Source organism: Phragmites australis, chromosome 6 (genome assembly GCF_958298935.1).
Source record: "Phragmites australis chromosome 6, lpPhrAust1.1, whole genome shotgun sequence".
NCBI lineage: Eukaryota > Viridiplantae > Streptophyta > Magnoliopsida > Poales > Poaceae > Phragmites > Phragmites australis.
The window spans coordinates 3,343,780-3,356,722 of NC_084926.1; the positions used below are offsets into that span (position 1 = coordinate 3,343,780).

Below are 12,943 nucleotides of genomic sequence, written 5' to 3' on the forward strand. Positions count from 1 at the left end.
CTTGAGGTCCTGAGAAGCTGCGTGCTACTCTAGCACTAGTATCCAGTCTCGGGCAGCTGTTGCTGAACCGGGACGTGAAGCATCCTCCTGGCGTCCCACCGGCTACTTGGCCATTGGAAAACGCCATGCGCCATGCACCATGCGCCTTGTTAATTGGTCGTAATTGCTACGGCTGCCGCTGCTAACTTTGTGTGCCCAGATCAATCATTTACTTCAGAGACTTTGCGTTTTCCTTTTTAAGTGGGGAGAGAATTAGTACTACTTTTTTATATAGTATTGAGAGTGAGGATTAAAAGGATGAATAGACGTTTTAATAAAAAAAAAATCGATGATCTTCTTCTAATCACACCCAATACACCTCAAAACATATGAGCGGAAGTAAGTAGAGAGAATAAAAGAAAAGAACCGAAAATATGTAACTCCATGGTTAGAATATGAACATAAGATTTCATTTAAGACTATCCTATGATCCTAGTCACAAAAAGTTTGCAACTTTAAAAGAAAAAATAAGAAGATGGTCGCCGAACAGATAAACTCTCCAAATTAATAATCTAGAGGTAAAGAAATTTAAGATTCCATCACATATGTATGTGTATGTGAATTTTATTCCTCTAGCAATAAGAAGAATAATTTCCAAAGGTGAAAAATTTTCAGCAACAAAAAAAACGAAAGTCAACACGAAAACTGAAAAACTTGCATCAAAAGAAAGAGAACCAAAAGAAAATAACTAGAAGGAGATGAACACAAAATAATACAAGAAAATAAACTTCATTAATCACAGAGGTCAGCCCTATTTTCGACAGATTACAAAGTTATTTTTCTCACAAAAGCTCTACACTATTGCAAAGACTGAGTCGACCTTCTCCTCTCCTCCAAAATATATCACTATACTCTCAAATAGCTGGCTCTCATCTCTAGCACAGTCCTGCCCCTCTATTTATAGGTCTAGCGAGGCTATTTGGAAGCCAAGTTTTCTTGTTTCCAAAGTGCTCCTCTTACCTACCACTTGTCAATGCTCTCCCACCAATCACGGGGGCATTTTGGTCCGTTTTGAGCTCCATCAATCGAATGGCCACGACTTCATCATGACGTAGCTTTGTCTTGATGCAAACTTAGCGATGATGCCACATGACCCACCAATCCTTCCACGGTTTTAAGATCAAACTCACGAAACCCTTGCACGCTTCTCAAAACGTGACTCACTGCTGCTTCCCTTGACCTCAAGTGAGCATCCTGATGTCAACACGTGTCCTCCGTCTTGCGATCTTGAGATCTCTCGGGTCATCTTGTCACTTGTACCGGCACGTGTCAACATCAGGATGCTCACTTGACTTCACCAACACGCCGTCTTCATCAACATTTATCTTATGTCTTGCTTTACCTTCACATATACCGCTAGGATTACCCTTGACTCTATCCGGCCTCCTTGATCGTCTGGCACCAAATCTCCTGCTTAGCCCCGATCTTCCTGCCATTGACCACCAAGTTGCATCCATCACCTGCACACCATGAGACAAGCAAATACATATCTCCAATTCCATTACGAGTTAGTTCAGAACAAAATTATTGTCTAAAGAAAAAATCCTATAAATTTTGTGAACATCGGATTATCCGGTGTGTGTAACTCATTCTACACACTAGAAATTTTGCTCTCTGCAAGAAACAGTCCGATGAGAAGCTCCGGTGTACACATTGTCCAACGCTAAATCATTGGCACGTACACATCCACCAGACCCACATTTGCATCCTCTCTGCAAGAAAAGGTCTAACGAAACCTCTGATGTGCCCACTGACCAGCTCCGAATCATCCTGTGTAGCTTGTCAAATCTGACGCCAAAAACCTTTTCTACACACAATGCTCCAGTGCTCTCATATAGTCCACACCGGATCATCCGGTGAGTTTATCTCCAGTTTCCTGCGAAAACTTGTTCTATGTAGGAAATAGTCTAACACCCCAGCCCTCCGCCTCCACAGCCACCACTCTGCCCGACGACTCCTGTCTATCCGCTCCACCCAACCTCCCGTCCTCGCGTTGTCACACACAGTCTTAAGACCAAACCAAATGTAAACTACATGTATGACAGAATCAAGTTACATATACATAGTGACATCATAAATAAGTAGTAGACACAATATCCTTTATTACAATATTACATCAATGACCCAAGGATCCAAAAGAAGATTAGAAAGCAGCGAAAAGAAACTCAGCACAACGCCTGGCTCCACATGCAATCAACCGAAAAGTTACATGCCTAGAACTCAGCTCCATCTTTTGGGAAGTTCTTGTAGTCTTCGCCTTCTAAGAAGCAACAAGATTATAGGAGAGATAGAAAGTGTGAGTATATGGAATACTCAGCAAGTATGAAAAAAATATGACATGGGCTAAAAGTTAAGATAAGCTTAACTCAGGGGTTTATTTGCATAAATACCATTTTGTAGTAAAGTAGTTATAAAAATAATCTATTTCTATGTGAATGATTCTATAAGGCATGAGCCAGGTTCTAATCACCTTATTCCTCATATGAGGTTCCATCCACCTCTACTCAAAGTCAAGGTTGAATCACAGTTCCCACCACTGTGATCCACCCGAACCAAAAAAAAACATCCAAACCCTCCGAAATCACCTGACTAATCATGTGAGGAGTCCATGTCGCTCATGACCGTGAGCACGACTAATATATCAATTTTCACTCTGCAGTTGCCGTACACTTTACCCACAAGACGTGTCCTCCTTCTTGTCCGTGTCGATCAAACACTTACACACTTCTGAGGTGTACGGCCAGGATTCCACTACAAAGCATTTCCAACGCGTCGACCCGCTAAGGTTTCATCACTGTACATAAGTGGAGTACACCCTCCGCCTCAGAAGCCCCCTCCTACGTCATACGGTTCCAGAAAGTACACCCTTTCGTCCTTGCACTACCAAATGATCTTCACAATACTGAGAGAATAGCGAATTACTTGACTAGATCCGTCCCATACCAGATTTGTTGTTGTACTGTTTTCATGAGTGGTCGCCTGCATCCAACATAGGGTGATAACCAATTATCCGACAAAGCCAATAATTCTGCCTGAAACACATCCACAAACTAGCCATCGACCCAAACTTGCACAAACTCTACTATCTAAGCCTAAGCATCTTTACCAAAGTGCATCATGGTTCACATTATTAAACAAAAATATCATTTGCCTATACTACCCCTGAGTAAGCACAACTAAGCACAATCTACCCAAAACATGATAACCATACTACAACTACAAGTAAGATTGAGGAAAACTAGTAAACCCTAACAATGGGATATCATTTTTAACAAGCATGCAATTTGTAAAATAAAAGATTTATTAAAAAATAGACGCAAAATGTTCAAGGACACTTACCTTCTTCGATAAGTTGCTTGAAATCCCCGAAGTCTTGATCCTGAATGTTCTCGAACGCCCTCGGGATAAACTCCCCTACAAGCGAGCAAACAAGCAACACTAAGAACAAACACTAAACTAACCAAACACATAAAATAAATACTAGAACAAGCTACAACATGATTTTATAAAGATTTAGACACCCAAATCAGAGAAATAAAGCAAAAAACTACGGCTAAACGATTTATCAAACAGCTAAAAACGATGAAAACCACTTTTTTGAATTAAACCTAATTTTTTAAAAGCCCAAAACATTTATTTAAAATTTTCTAGTATTACTTTATAGCATAAAGCTGATTAAAACAATTTATAGAATTTATTTACATTTTTCTATAAATAAAACTAATTTTATATGCTTCAAATAGATTAAAATAATTTATTTTATCAAATAAAACATTTTTTAAACATTATCAGAATTAATCTACATTTTCTAAACTATTTTCCAAATTAAAACATTTATTCTAACATTTTTGCAATGATTTTTACACTAGAAAACATTAAATAACATTTACATAAATAAAAATAGAGCAAAACATTTATAAACATTTATATAAACCATTTTCTATTTTCTAGAATTTTTTCTAAACATAAAAACCTATTTTCAAAATATTTGGATTATCAAGAATTATTTTTCTAAAGAAAACTTGAATTATTGCGCAACGCTGACGTCAGCTGCTGACTAGGAATACTGACGCGACTTTGATCTGCTGACTGAACCGCCATGTCGGACAAAAAACGATGACGAGCTGTCGGTGACACAGGAACCAGGGGCCCCCGAGTCCCGAGGCCAGACCAGCAGATTGCCACGTGGCGACCTCCCGCGGGGATGATCTCCCCGAAGTGCAAGAAGACTAAGTCCCGGGAGAGGACGCTTAGGGCCATGAACAGTGGTCCCCGAGTACCCAAGTTCCCCGATGATCTGCGAAGACCAAGTGCCGAGAAGAGAGTGCTCGGGGTCATGAACAGTGGCCCCCTAGCACCCAAGTCCCCCGACGACCAGAAAAGCCGAGTGCCGGGAAGGGTGTGCTCGGGGCTGCGAATAGTGGCCCCCGAGCACCCAAGTACCTCGAGGACCCAAGGAGGGTAGTTCCGGGAGAGAGTGCTCGGGGCTGTGAACAGCGACCCCCGAGCACTCGGTTCCCCGAGGATCTGGACAGTCGATTCCGGGAGAAAGTACGCGGAGCCGTGAACAATGGCCCCCAAGCACTCGGTTCCTCGAAGACCAAGAAAGGGCATATCCGGGAGAAAGTGCTCGGGGCTGTGAACAGTGACCACCGAGCACTCGGTTCCCCGACGGCCTAAGAAGTCATTCATCGGTGGCCCCCACAGAAACCCAGCAGTGAGGTGTCAACCAGTGAAAGGCCCACTGCCGCATTTAAGAGGGCGTGACCTGTCACTTCCAACTGCTCCTGCCACGCTCGGTGTCAGCCCCTGCCACGGCTTGGCAGAGGGGCGTGGGGACATTTAATGCACGGGTCCCATCCTGCATCATCCGGCGCACCTCGGGATAGCATAGTGAGGCCCAAGACGCCTCTCCTGCCACTCTGCTGTGTCAGGCGAACAAGACCGGGTGGGCACGCCGGGTTGCTCTGTGGCTGCCCGGCGGTCCCTCTCCGCCGCGCCCGTTGGCAATGCATCATGACGACCGAGACCGGGCCGGGGGGGGGGGGCGTTTTAAACCCCGCCGTCACTTCACGCAGCAGCCCATAATGACTGCTTTTCCATTTATGATGCCTTGGAACTCGTGCCCTCCCCTTCGGGGTACGCTACCGCCGGCGGGTATTTAAAAAGGAGCCGGTGGACATAGAGAAAGAGGTCGAATCCAGTCAGATCCAGTTCTCCGACTTTCTCTCTCGAACGGGAACGAAGACCGAAGACTGAAAAAACAAGGAGCCCGAAGCTCTAGGATAGACAAACATTCTTGTAACCAGCAACATCCCTGAGAGACATTCTCAGTGCATTTATAGCATCCACACAAGAGTAGGGTGTTACGCTTAGTGCGGCCCGAACCTGTCTAAAAATCCCTTCAATGCATTTACTTTATTCTGCATTAGATCATTCCATCCCACCTGCCATCGCATCTACACTCATTTATTTCTCCCGTAAACATATTCAGAATCATCCCCCCGGCCGAATCTCAAAGAGAGGTCCCTCCAGATCCCTGCGATAGGAGTTCACCCTTCGACACGAGGCGAGCTAACGAGGCATGCTGACTAAGCCGAATTCTATTTAAATTTATGCCACACGTTTCTATCAGACAACCGAGGTCTATCTACCGTGAAAAGGTATGCTACTTCTAATCTACACCGATCACTCGAGAACTAATGACAGAGGGGTGAGCTACCTTGGCTTCTGCTTAGGAAGACGTTGATGGTGGCTCGGGATCGCGGAGGACGGCTGGAGAAGGGCTACGACAGCGCTACGATGCTCGGGAGTCGACGAAGAACAGCGGAGCGCGAGCGGAAGGCAACAGCGAGCTCATTTGATGAGTCACAACACGTCGGGTAAGACCAGAGCGGCTCGACGATGGCGGGCTTCAATGGCGGACGTTCGGCGATGATGGAAGCTCGGTGTGGTGGCGGAAACTCAATGACAGGTGGTCGGAGACGATGAGGTGCGTATGGGGAACGATGTCTTGAGCTCAGACGACATCTGGGAGGCTTAGAGCGGTACGGCGATGACAACGGGGTGCTGTGAAGCTTCGGCGACGTCGCGGGAACTCATGGGTAGAGGAAACTCGATGAGATTTGAGGCCTTGGGTGTGGTGGAGTGCAAAGAAGCTCGGCCGAGAGGTGAATTGAGGTTTTATAGAGGGAAGAGGGCGAATTGACGAGATCGACGAAGTCTTAACACAACAGCGAGAAATTAGGGCGCGGTTTCCTCTTTCATGTCATCAATCCTTCTTGAAAAATATGCCCTATCGCAATTAGAGGCCGACGGTTCCAAAAACGTGATCAAATGGCGTTGAAATGACTTGATTACGGTAGGGCTCAACAGGAATCAAATGACAGATGCTCACAGAGGAGGATTCAGGGGAGAGGAGAGGAATAACTGGTGGGACCCACACGATAGAGAGAGAGAGAGAGAAATCAAAGGGAGGAGGGAAGACGGGCATGACACGTTCACCCCTCCACGCGAACCGCTCCCGTCCCCTCCCACTCGCAAGACCACTCATAGGATATGAAGGGCATAGTTAGGCGCTTGAACCTTTCAGTCTGCCTTGCCCCACGCAGCCATCGTCACCACCATGAGGCTTCCTCGTGATGCTCTAAACACGTGGGGGTGAGGCATGCTCACACAAGGAGATCATGCTCGCATCTCGCGCACAAGACCAGGGAGAGAGAGGTTACCCACCAGTGCTCCAAGAACAACACGAGTTGGGTGTGGATTCAACTGCGAAGTTGGAGGTGGGTTGAGATTTGTTTCAAGGAGGTGGAGAGAGGCGAGACATTAGCCGGAGGGAGAGATGATGGTGTCCATGAGGCTCGGGGAGAGGGCCCCCAGCTTCGTCATGGCCTGCAGCCTCCTCAGCCGCTTCATCAGCCAGAATGGTGCCGCAGTGGCGGAGCTCGGCCTCGGTATCAAAGGTGAGCAACGGCACCGGTGTTTTCAGCTGGGTTTTACTGTTGATAGCTGATTGATTTCTTTTCTTTTGATTTGTGGGGAAGAATTGCAAATTTTGTTGTTTGTGGCTCTGTTGATGCAAAAAGATTTCAGTTTTGTGGGGGTTTCATGTGAGATCAGAGCCAGGGTTTGGATCTTAAGGGTGAAATTCATGCCTTCCCGACGTCTTTGCCTAGAATTTTCTAATCGCTGATTCTGTTTTGGTTTAGTTGCAGGTGAAACCGAGATGCAGAGGGTGCCGACGATGATGAGCTTGCTGCCTGAAGTGGAGGTGAGGAGGCAGAGAGGAGGAAGGAGACCATGGAGTTGTTCCCTCAGAGCACCGAACCCGGCATGCAGGACGTTGTTGCTGCCTCTGATGCTTCTAGGTACTACTGCTAACTAGATCACAACATGTTGCTCCATTTCATTTTAGCTTTGTGTAGTAGTTCTTAGGTCGTACCAGCTCTCCTCCGCATCGCCTCGTTGCTCTACGCCTCCCTTGCAGCGGCGCCCTACGAGCTCCCCATGGGCTCATACACCTCCGTCAAATCCCTCCTTGCCTCTCTCTTCCCTTCCCCTTCCCACTCCTTAGCCCCCGACAGGTAAGGAGACCACCGACCTTCTCAGTGGAGTCGGAGCGGACGACGTAGTGGGAGAACTGCGTCCGCTGCACCCATGATTAATCCACATGGGCCCAATAGGATTGAGAGTTCGAGAGAGGTTCACTGTTTCTAGCTAGGATGGAGGTGTGTTTAGGGGTTTCCTATTTCTAGCTAGGATGAGGTGTGTTTAGGGATCAGTAAAAATAGGTATCATATTTGGAGAGATGTTGAATGGTGTTTTTAACTAAAATCTCTAATTAGCTATAGAGAATAGAGTAAGGTATCTCTTGAGGATGCTCTGAGGCGCTACGAGCATAATACAACCCCAATGTATTATACAAGCCACTTTAAGCATACATGATGTCCTAAGAAACATGGAAGCACTTGACTATGAACTCCAACGAGCTAATGGAGGTCGGTTGGTGCGATTCGCCTATTTACGTATACACCCAATATGGGATTAAGTGACTTCTCTAGATCGATCTATATAAACTATTTTCTCTGTTTTTCAATACTTGTCATTTCTGACCATTTTATTTGTTTTTAAATACTTGTCGCTTCACATTTTTTTTTGAGACGTATTTTCCAATTTTATCTTACAAAATATGTCTTATCCACTTGTTTACAGTAGGTTATAGAATATTTTAGCTAGTTTCTCAGGGTATTTTTGTCATTTCACATTTAGAATTTGTACTATCTTTTGTATGTCTTGGTATACGTGTTTAATCAAAAGTGGCAAGTATTGAAAAATAGAGGGACTAATCAATTGTTGGAACAAAGCAAAAGAGGAAGCAGTACAGAAGCAACGAGAGTGCAGTGCACAGGCAGGGATGAGCAGGACCTCCGAGCGGTCGACACTTGGCGGCAGTGGGGCTCTCGTACGCATGCACGGTGTCCAGGAGCTCGCCAGGATTCACCTGGGCAAGGTCATTTCTCAGGCGAGCAGCATCCGGGGATGGCTGCAGCTGCGCTCCATCGAACGCATGCCGCCTTCTTTTCTTTCTTGTCTTGCACCTAAAGCTGGGATTGGGCTCAAACAAAACATCTCCATTTTACACATAAAAAGTAGATCCTAACTTTCAGCAGAACACGGCCACGGCATTTACCATAGAATTGTTGATTTCGTTTAATTAGACCCTGAACAGCCCAACTAATCCGTTAAGAAAGCATTCGACAGTGTGAAATTTTGAATAGTCCAACTGCAATTGCCAATTTGCTGCCGTTTTCTACGCGAGAAACTAAATAGATGTAGGTACTACGGTGAGGCTGATGCAGACAGGTCACGCCGTTTAGAGAACGGAAAGGAAATACTACCCCAATTCCAGAGGAAATCCGGCAGAACGCAGCATGTTTCCGACCCTATATAAACCCGGCACCACCACCTCCACGGCTCCCGAGAACGAATGCCATCCTGAGCTTCCGACTTCGAGCTATAAGCCTCTAACTACCATAGCCACAGTTTCGGCAACTAGTGTAGAGTGCCCGCGACAATGACGGCCTCTGTTGAGCGGCACGTGGCTCCCCACCCGTGGTCGAGCAATGCGGCGTCGAACAACAGCTTCGACATGTTCCGCTCTGGCGGTCCAGGCAAGCGCCGCCCCGGCTCCGACTCCGACTCCGATGATGACGACAACGTACCCCCGGACTGGAGGTCGCTCTACCGCCCGCGCCTTGAGGTTGAGCCGCCTGTCCAGGACCCCCGCGACGAGGCCACCTCCGACGCGTGGGTGCGGCGCCACCCGGCGCTCGTCCGGCTCACGGGCAAGCACCCGTTCAACTCGGAGCCCCCGGTCGCGCGGCTCATGGCGCACGGGTTCATCACCCCGGCGCCGCTCCACTACGTGCGCAACCACGGGCCCGTGCCCAAGGCCGACTGGTCCACCTGGACCGTCGAGGTGACCGGGCTCGTCAAGCGCCCCGCGAAGCTCAGCATGGAGCAGCTCGTCACGGAGTTCGAGGCCGTGGAGCTCCCCATCACGCTGGTCTGCGCGGGCAACCGGCGCAAGGAGCAGAACATGGTGCGCCAGACCGTGGGATTCAACTGGGGCCCCGGCGCCATCTCCACCTCCGTGTGGCGCGGCGTGCGGCTCCGCGACGTGCTGCGGCGGTGCGGCATCATGGGAGCCGCGGCCGGCGCGGCCAACGTGTGCTTCGAGGGCGCCGAGGACCTGCCGGGAGGCGGCGGCTGCAAGTACGGCACAAGCCTGCGCCGGGCGGTGGCCATGGACCCCGCGCGCGACGTCATCCTCGCCTACATGCAGAACGGCGAGCCGCTGGCCCCGGACCACGGCTTCCCCGTGCGCGTAATCGTGCCGGGCTTCATCGGCGGCCGCATGGTGAAGTGGCTCAAGCGGATCATCGTCGCATCCAAGGAGTCCGAGAGCTACTACCATTACCGGGACAACCGCGTGCTGCCGACTCACGTCGACGCGGAGCTCGCCAATGCCGAAGGTACGTGCCGTCGAATCTGCCTCAGCCTCTCGTTTGCGTACACCTGCTATCTTCTAGTCGCCGACGTCGTACGTGCGCGCGTGACACGAATTCGTATCTCGACTCGTTCTCACCACGCGTGCGTTTTTGGATGGTTTCGTGCAGCGTGGTGGTACAAGCCGGAGTACATGATAAACGAGCTGAACATCAACTCGGTGATCACCACGCCGGGCCACGACGAGGTGCTGCCCATCAACGCACTGACGACACAGCGGCCGTATAAGTTGAAGGGATATGCTTACTGCGGTGAGTGCAACGCACATTTCATCATCCGGTCTTGCATCACCTGTGTTATGCCGTATAAGGATTTATGAAGGCTCTAGAGTTTGTAACATAAAGAAAAACTACTTTATATTTTATTTTTAGTTTAAAATATAAATAAGATGACTTAAATATCACTTGTCTATCCCAGACCCTAAATATCTGAATTTAGTTTTTCTTTTTTCTTTTTAAAAAAGAGGAGGGATCCGAATTTAATTTGAGCTCGGGTCTTCTCAGTATAAAAGCCCAGTAACAACACTTTGGGCTTTTATTGGGCCGTTTAAGACTCAGCTTCTCGTTACCGGTTTGACTAGTCAGCCACTCAGCCTTCCAAGTGTACCGGTGGTGCTAAATGGTCATGATTTTGCCACCAGGTGGCGGCCGGAAAGTTACACGGGTGGAGGTGACCCTGGACGGCGGCGAGACGTGGCAGGTGTGCTCGCTCGACCACCCGGAGAGGCCAACCAAGTATGGCAAGTACTGGTGCTGGTGCTTCTGGTCCGTGGAGGTCGAGGTGCTCGACCTGCTCGGAGCCAAGGAAATCGCCGTCCGCGCATGGGACGAGGCCATGAACACCCAGCCGGAGAAGCTCATCTGGAACCTCATGGTAAGTATCGAGTAACGTCGTCAGTTTTTCATTCCAGCGCATCCGAAAACGTGTGCATTTTTATGTGGACGATGGTGTTAAAGATGTACTCTGTCTGTGCAGGGCATGATGAACAACTGCTGGTTCCGGGTGAAGATCAACGCGTGCCGGCCGCACAAGGGCGAGATCGGGCTGGTGTTCGAGCACCCGACGCAGCCGGGCAACCAGCCGGGCGGGTGGATGGCGCGGCAGAAGCACCTCGAGACGTCGGAGAGCGCGCAGGGCAAGCTCAAGAAGAGCACGTCCACGCCCTTCATGAACACGGCCACCGCGCAGTACACCATGTCCGAGGTGCGCCGCCACACGTCCCCGGAGTCCTCCTGGATCGTCGTGCACGGCCACATCTACGACTGCACGGGATTCCTCAAGGACCACCCCGGCGGCGCCGACAGCATCCTCATCAACGCTGGCACAGACTGCACTGAGGAGTTCGACGCCATCCACTCCGACAAGGCCCGCGGGCTCCTCGAGATGTACCGCATCGGTGAGCTCGTCGTCACCGGCAGCGACTACTCCCCGCAGAGCAGCAGTGCAGAACTCAATACCATCGTCGAGGCCCCTGCAGCGATTCCTCTGCCTATGTCGACCGTCGCGCTCGCCAACCCGAGGGAGAAGGTGAATTGTCGGCTCGTGGACAAGAAGAGTTTGTCCTACAACGTGCGTCTCTTTCGGTTCGCGCTGCCATCGACGGACCAGAAGCTCGGCCTGCCGGTCGGCAAGCACGTGTACGTATGCGCGTCGATAGACGGCAAACTTTGCATGCGCGCGTACACGCCGACGAGCTCCGTCGACGAGGTCGGTCACGTGGAGCTCCTGATCAAGGTATACTTCAAGGACGAGGACCCCAAGTACCCCAACGGCGGGCTAATGTCGCAGTACCTGGACTCTCTGCCGCTCGGCGCAACCATCAACATCAAGGGCCCCATCGGACATATCGAGTACGCCGGCCGCGGTACCTTCGCGGTGAACGGCGAGCGCCGGTTCGCGCGTCGGCTCGCCATGATTGCCGGCGGGACGGGGATCACGCCAGTGTACCAGGTGATCCAGGCCGTGCTCAGGGACCAGCCCGATGACGACACGGAGATGCATCTCGTGTACGCGAACAGGACGGAGGACGACATGCTCCTGCGGGAGGAGATCGACCGGTGGGCGGCCGCGCACCCTGCGCGGTTCAAGGTGTGGTACATGGTAAGCAAGGTGGCACGGCCGGAGGGCGGGTGGGAGTACGGCGTGGGGAGAGTGGACGAGCAGGTGCTGAGGGAACACCTGCCGTTGGGCGACAGCGAGACGCTCGCGCTAGTGTGCGGGCCGCCGGCGATGATCGAGTGCACGGTGCGCCCGGGCCTGGAGAAGATGGGGTACGACCTTGGCAAGTCTTGCCTTGTCTTCTGAGCTGAAGCTTAGCATGCATGATGTGCAGCTGTACATACCTTTGCTGCGTCTTGCATTCTGGTAATGCGTCGACCTAGATAGCGAGACCTCTACCGAGTTCCGGTAATAGTGAGTACTGGGCAGTAGTGGACTAGTGAAGAGTGGCCATGGAAGTGCATACTAGCTTGTGCCATGGGCGTTTTGTGATGAGATGTATTGGTGCTATATAGAGCAATAAAAACGAAAGACCATTGCCAAAACAAAACTACACGTCAAAAATTTGTGCCTGGCAAGTTCAGTTGGTATATGTGAGACGACAGGTGTGACTGTTCCAATGTATGGCATCTAGTCTCATGAACTACAAGTTCTACACTTACGATGGGTTTGATTTTCCGAGATCCGGTCTCGTGATCTGCTGATTGCTGAGCTTTAAGGCTGACGTATTTGATCAATGGTGTATATTGGACATTCGTAATCCAATTAAGTAGCCTTCTTGCTTTGTGGATTCCCAAAAGTAACAGCTACCTGGTCCCTGTTTGGAACGAAGAGG

General features: G+C 49.7%; 1 protein-coding gene across 1 annotated transcript; it reads left to right on the plus strand.

The window, feature by feature from the left end:
- The first annotated feature begins 9,005 nt into the window (after positions 1-9,005).
- LOC133921122 (nitrate reductase [NAD(P)H]) lies at positions 9,006-12,701 on the plus strand. Its single transcript, XM_062365877.1, has 4 exons — positions 9,006-10,076; positions 10,221-10,361; positions 10,751-10,983; positions 11,086-12,701. The coding sequence occupies exons 1-4, from the start codon at positions 9,116-9,118 to the stop codon at positions 12,412-12,414; spliced, it is 2,664 nt and encodes an 887-aa protein (XP_062221861.1). The 5' UTR covers positions 9,006-9,115; the 3' UTR covers positions 12,415-12,701.
- Positions 12,702-12,943: the final 242 nt, after the last annotated feature.

What these genes read in the sequence shown, in the direction of transcription:
- LOC133921122 (XM_062365877.1), top strand. Translation starts at nt 9,116, where the DNA reads ATGACGGCCTCTGTTGAGCGGCACGTGGCTCCCCACCCGTGGTCGAGC. An exon ending in GGAGCTCGCCAATGCCGAAG is followed by an intron (nt 10,077 to 10,220) that starts GTACGTGCCGTC and finishes GGTTTCGTGCAG; the next exon opens with CGTGGTGGTACAAGCCGGAG. An exon ending in GAAGGGATATGCTTACTGCG is followed by an intron (nt 10,362 to 10,750) that starts GTGAGTGCAACG and finishes TTTTGCCACCAG; the next exon opens with GTGGCGGCCGGAAAGTTACA.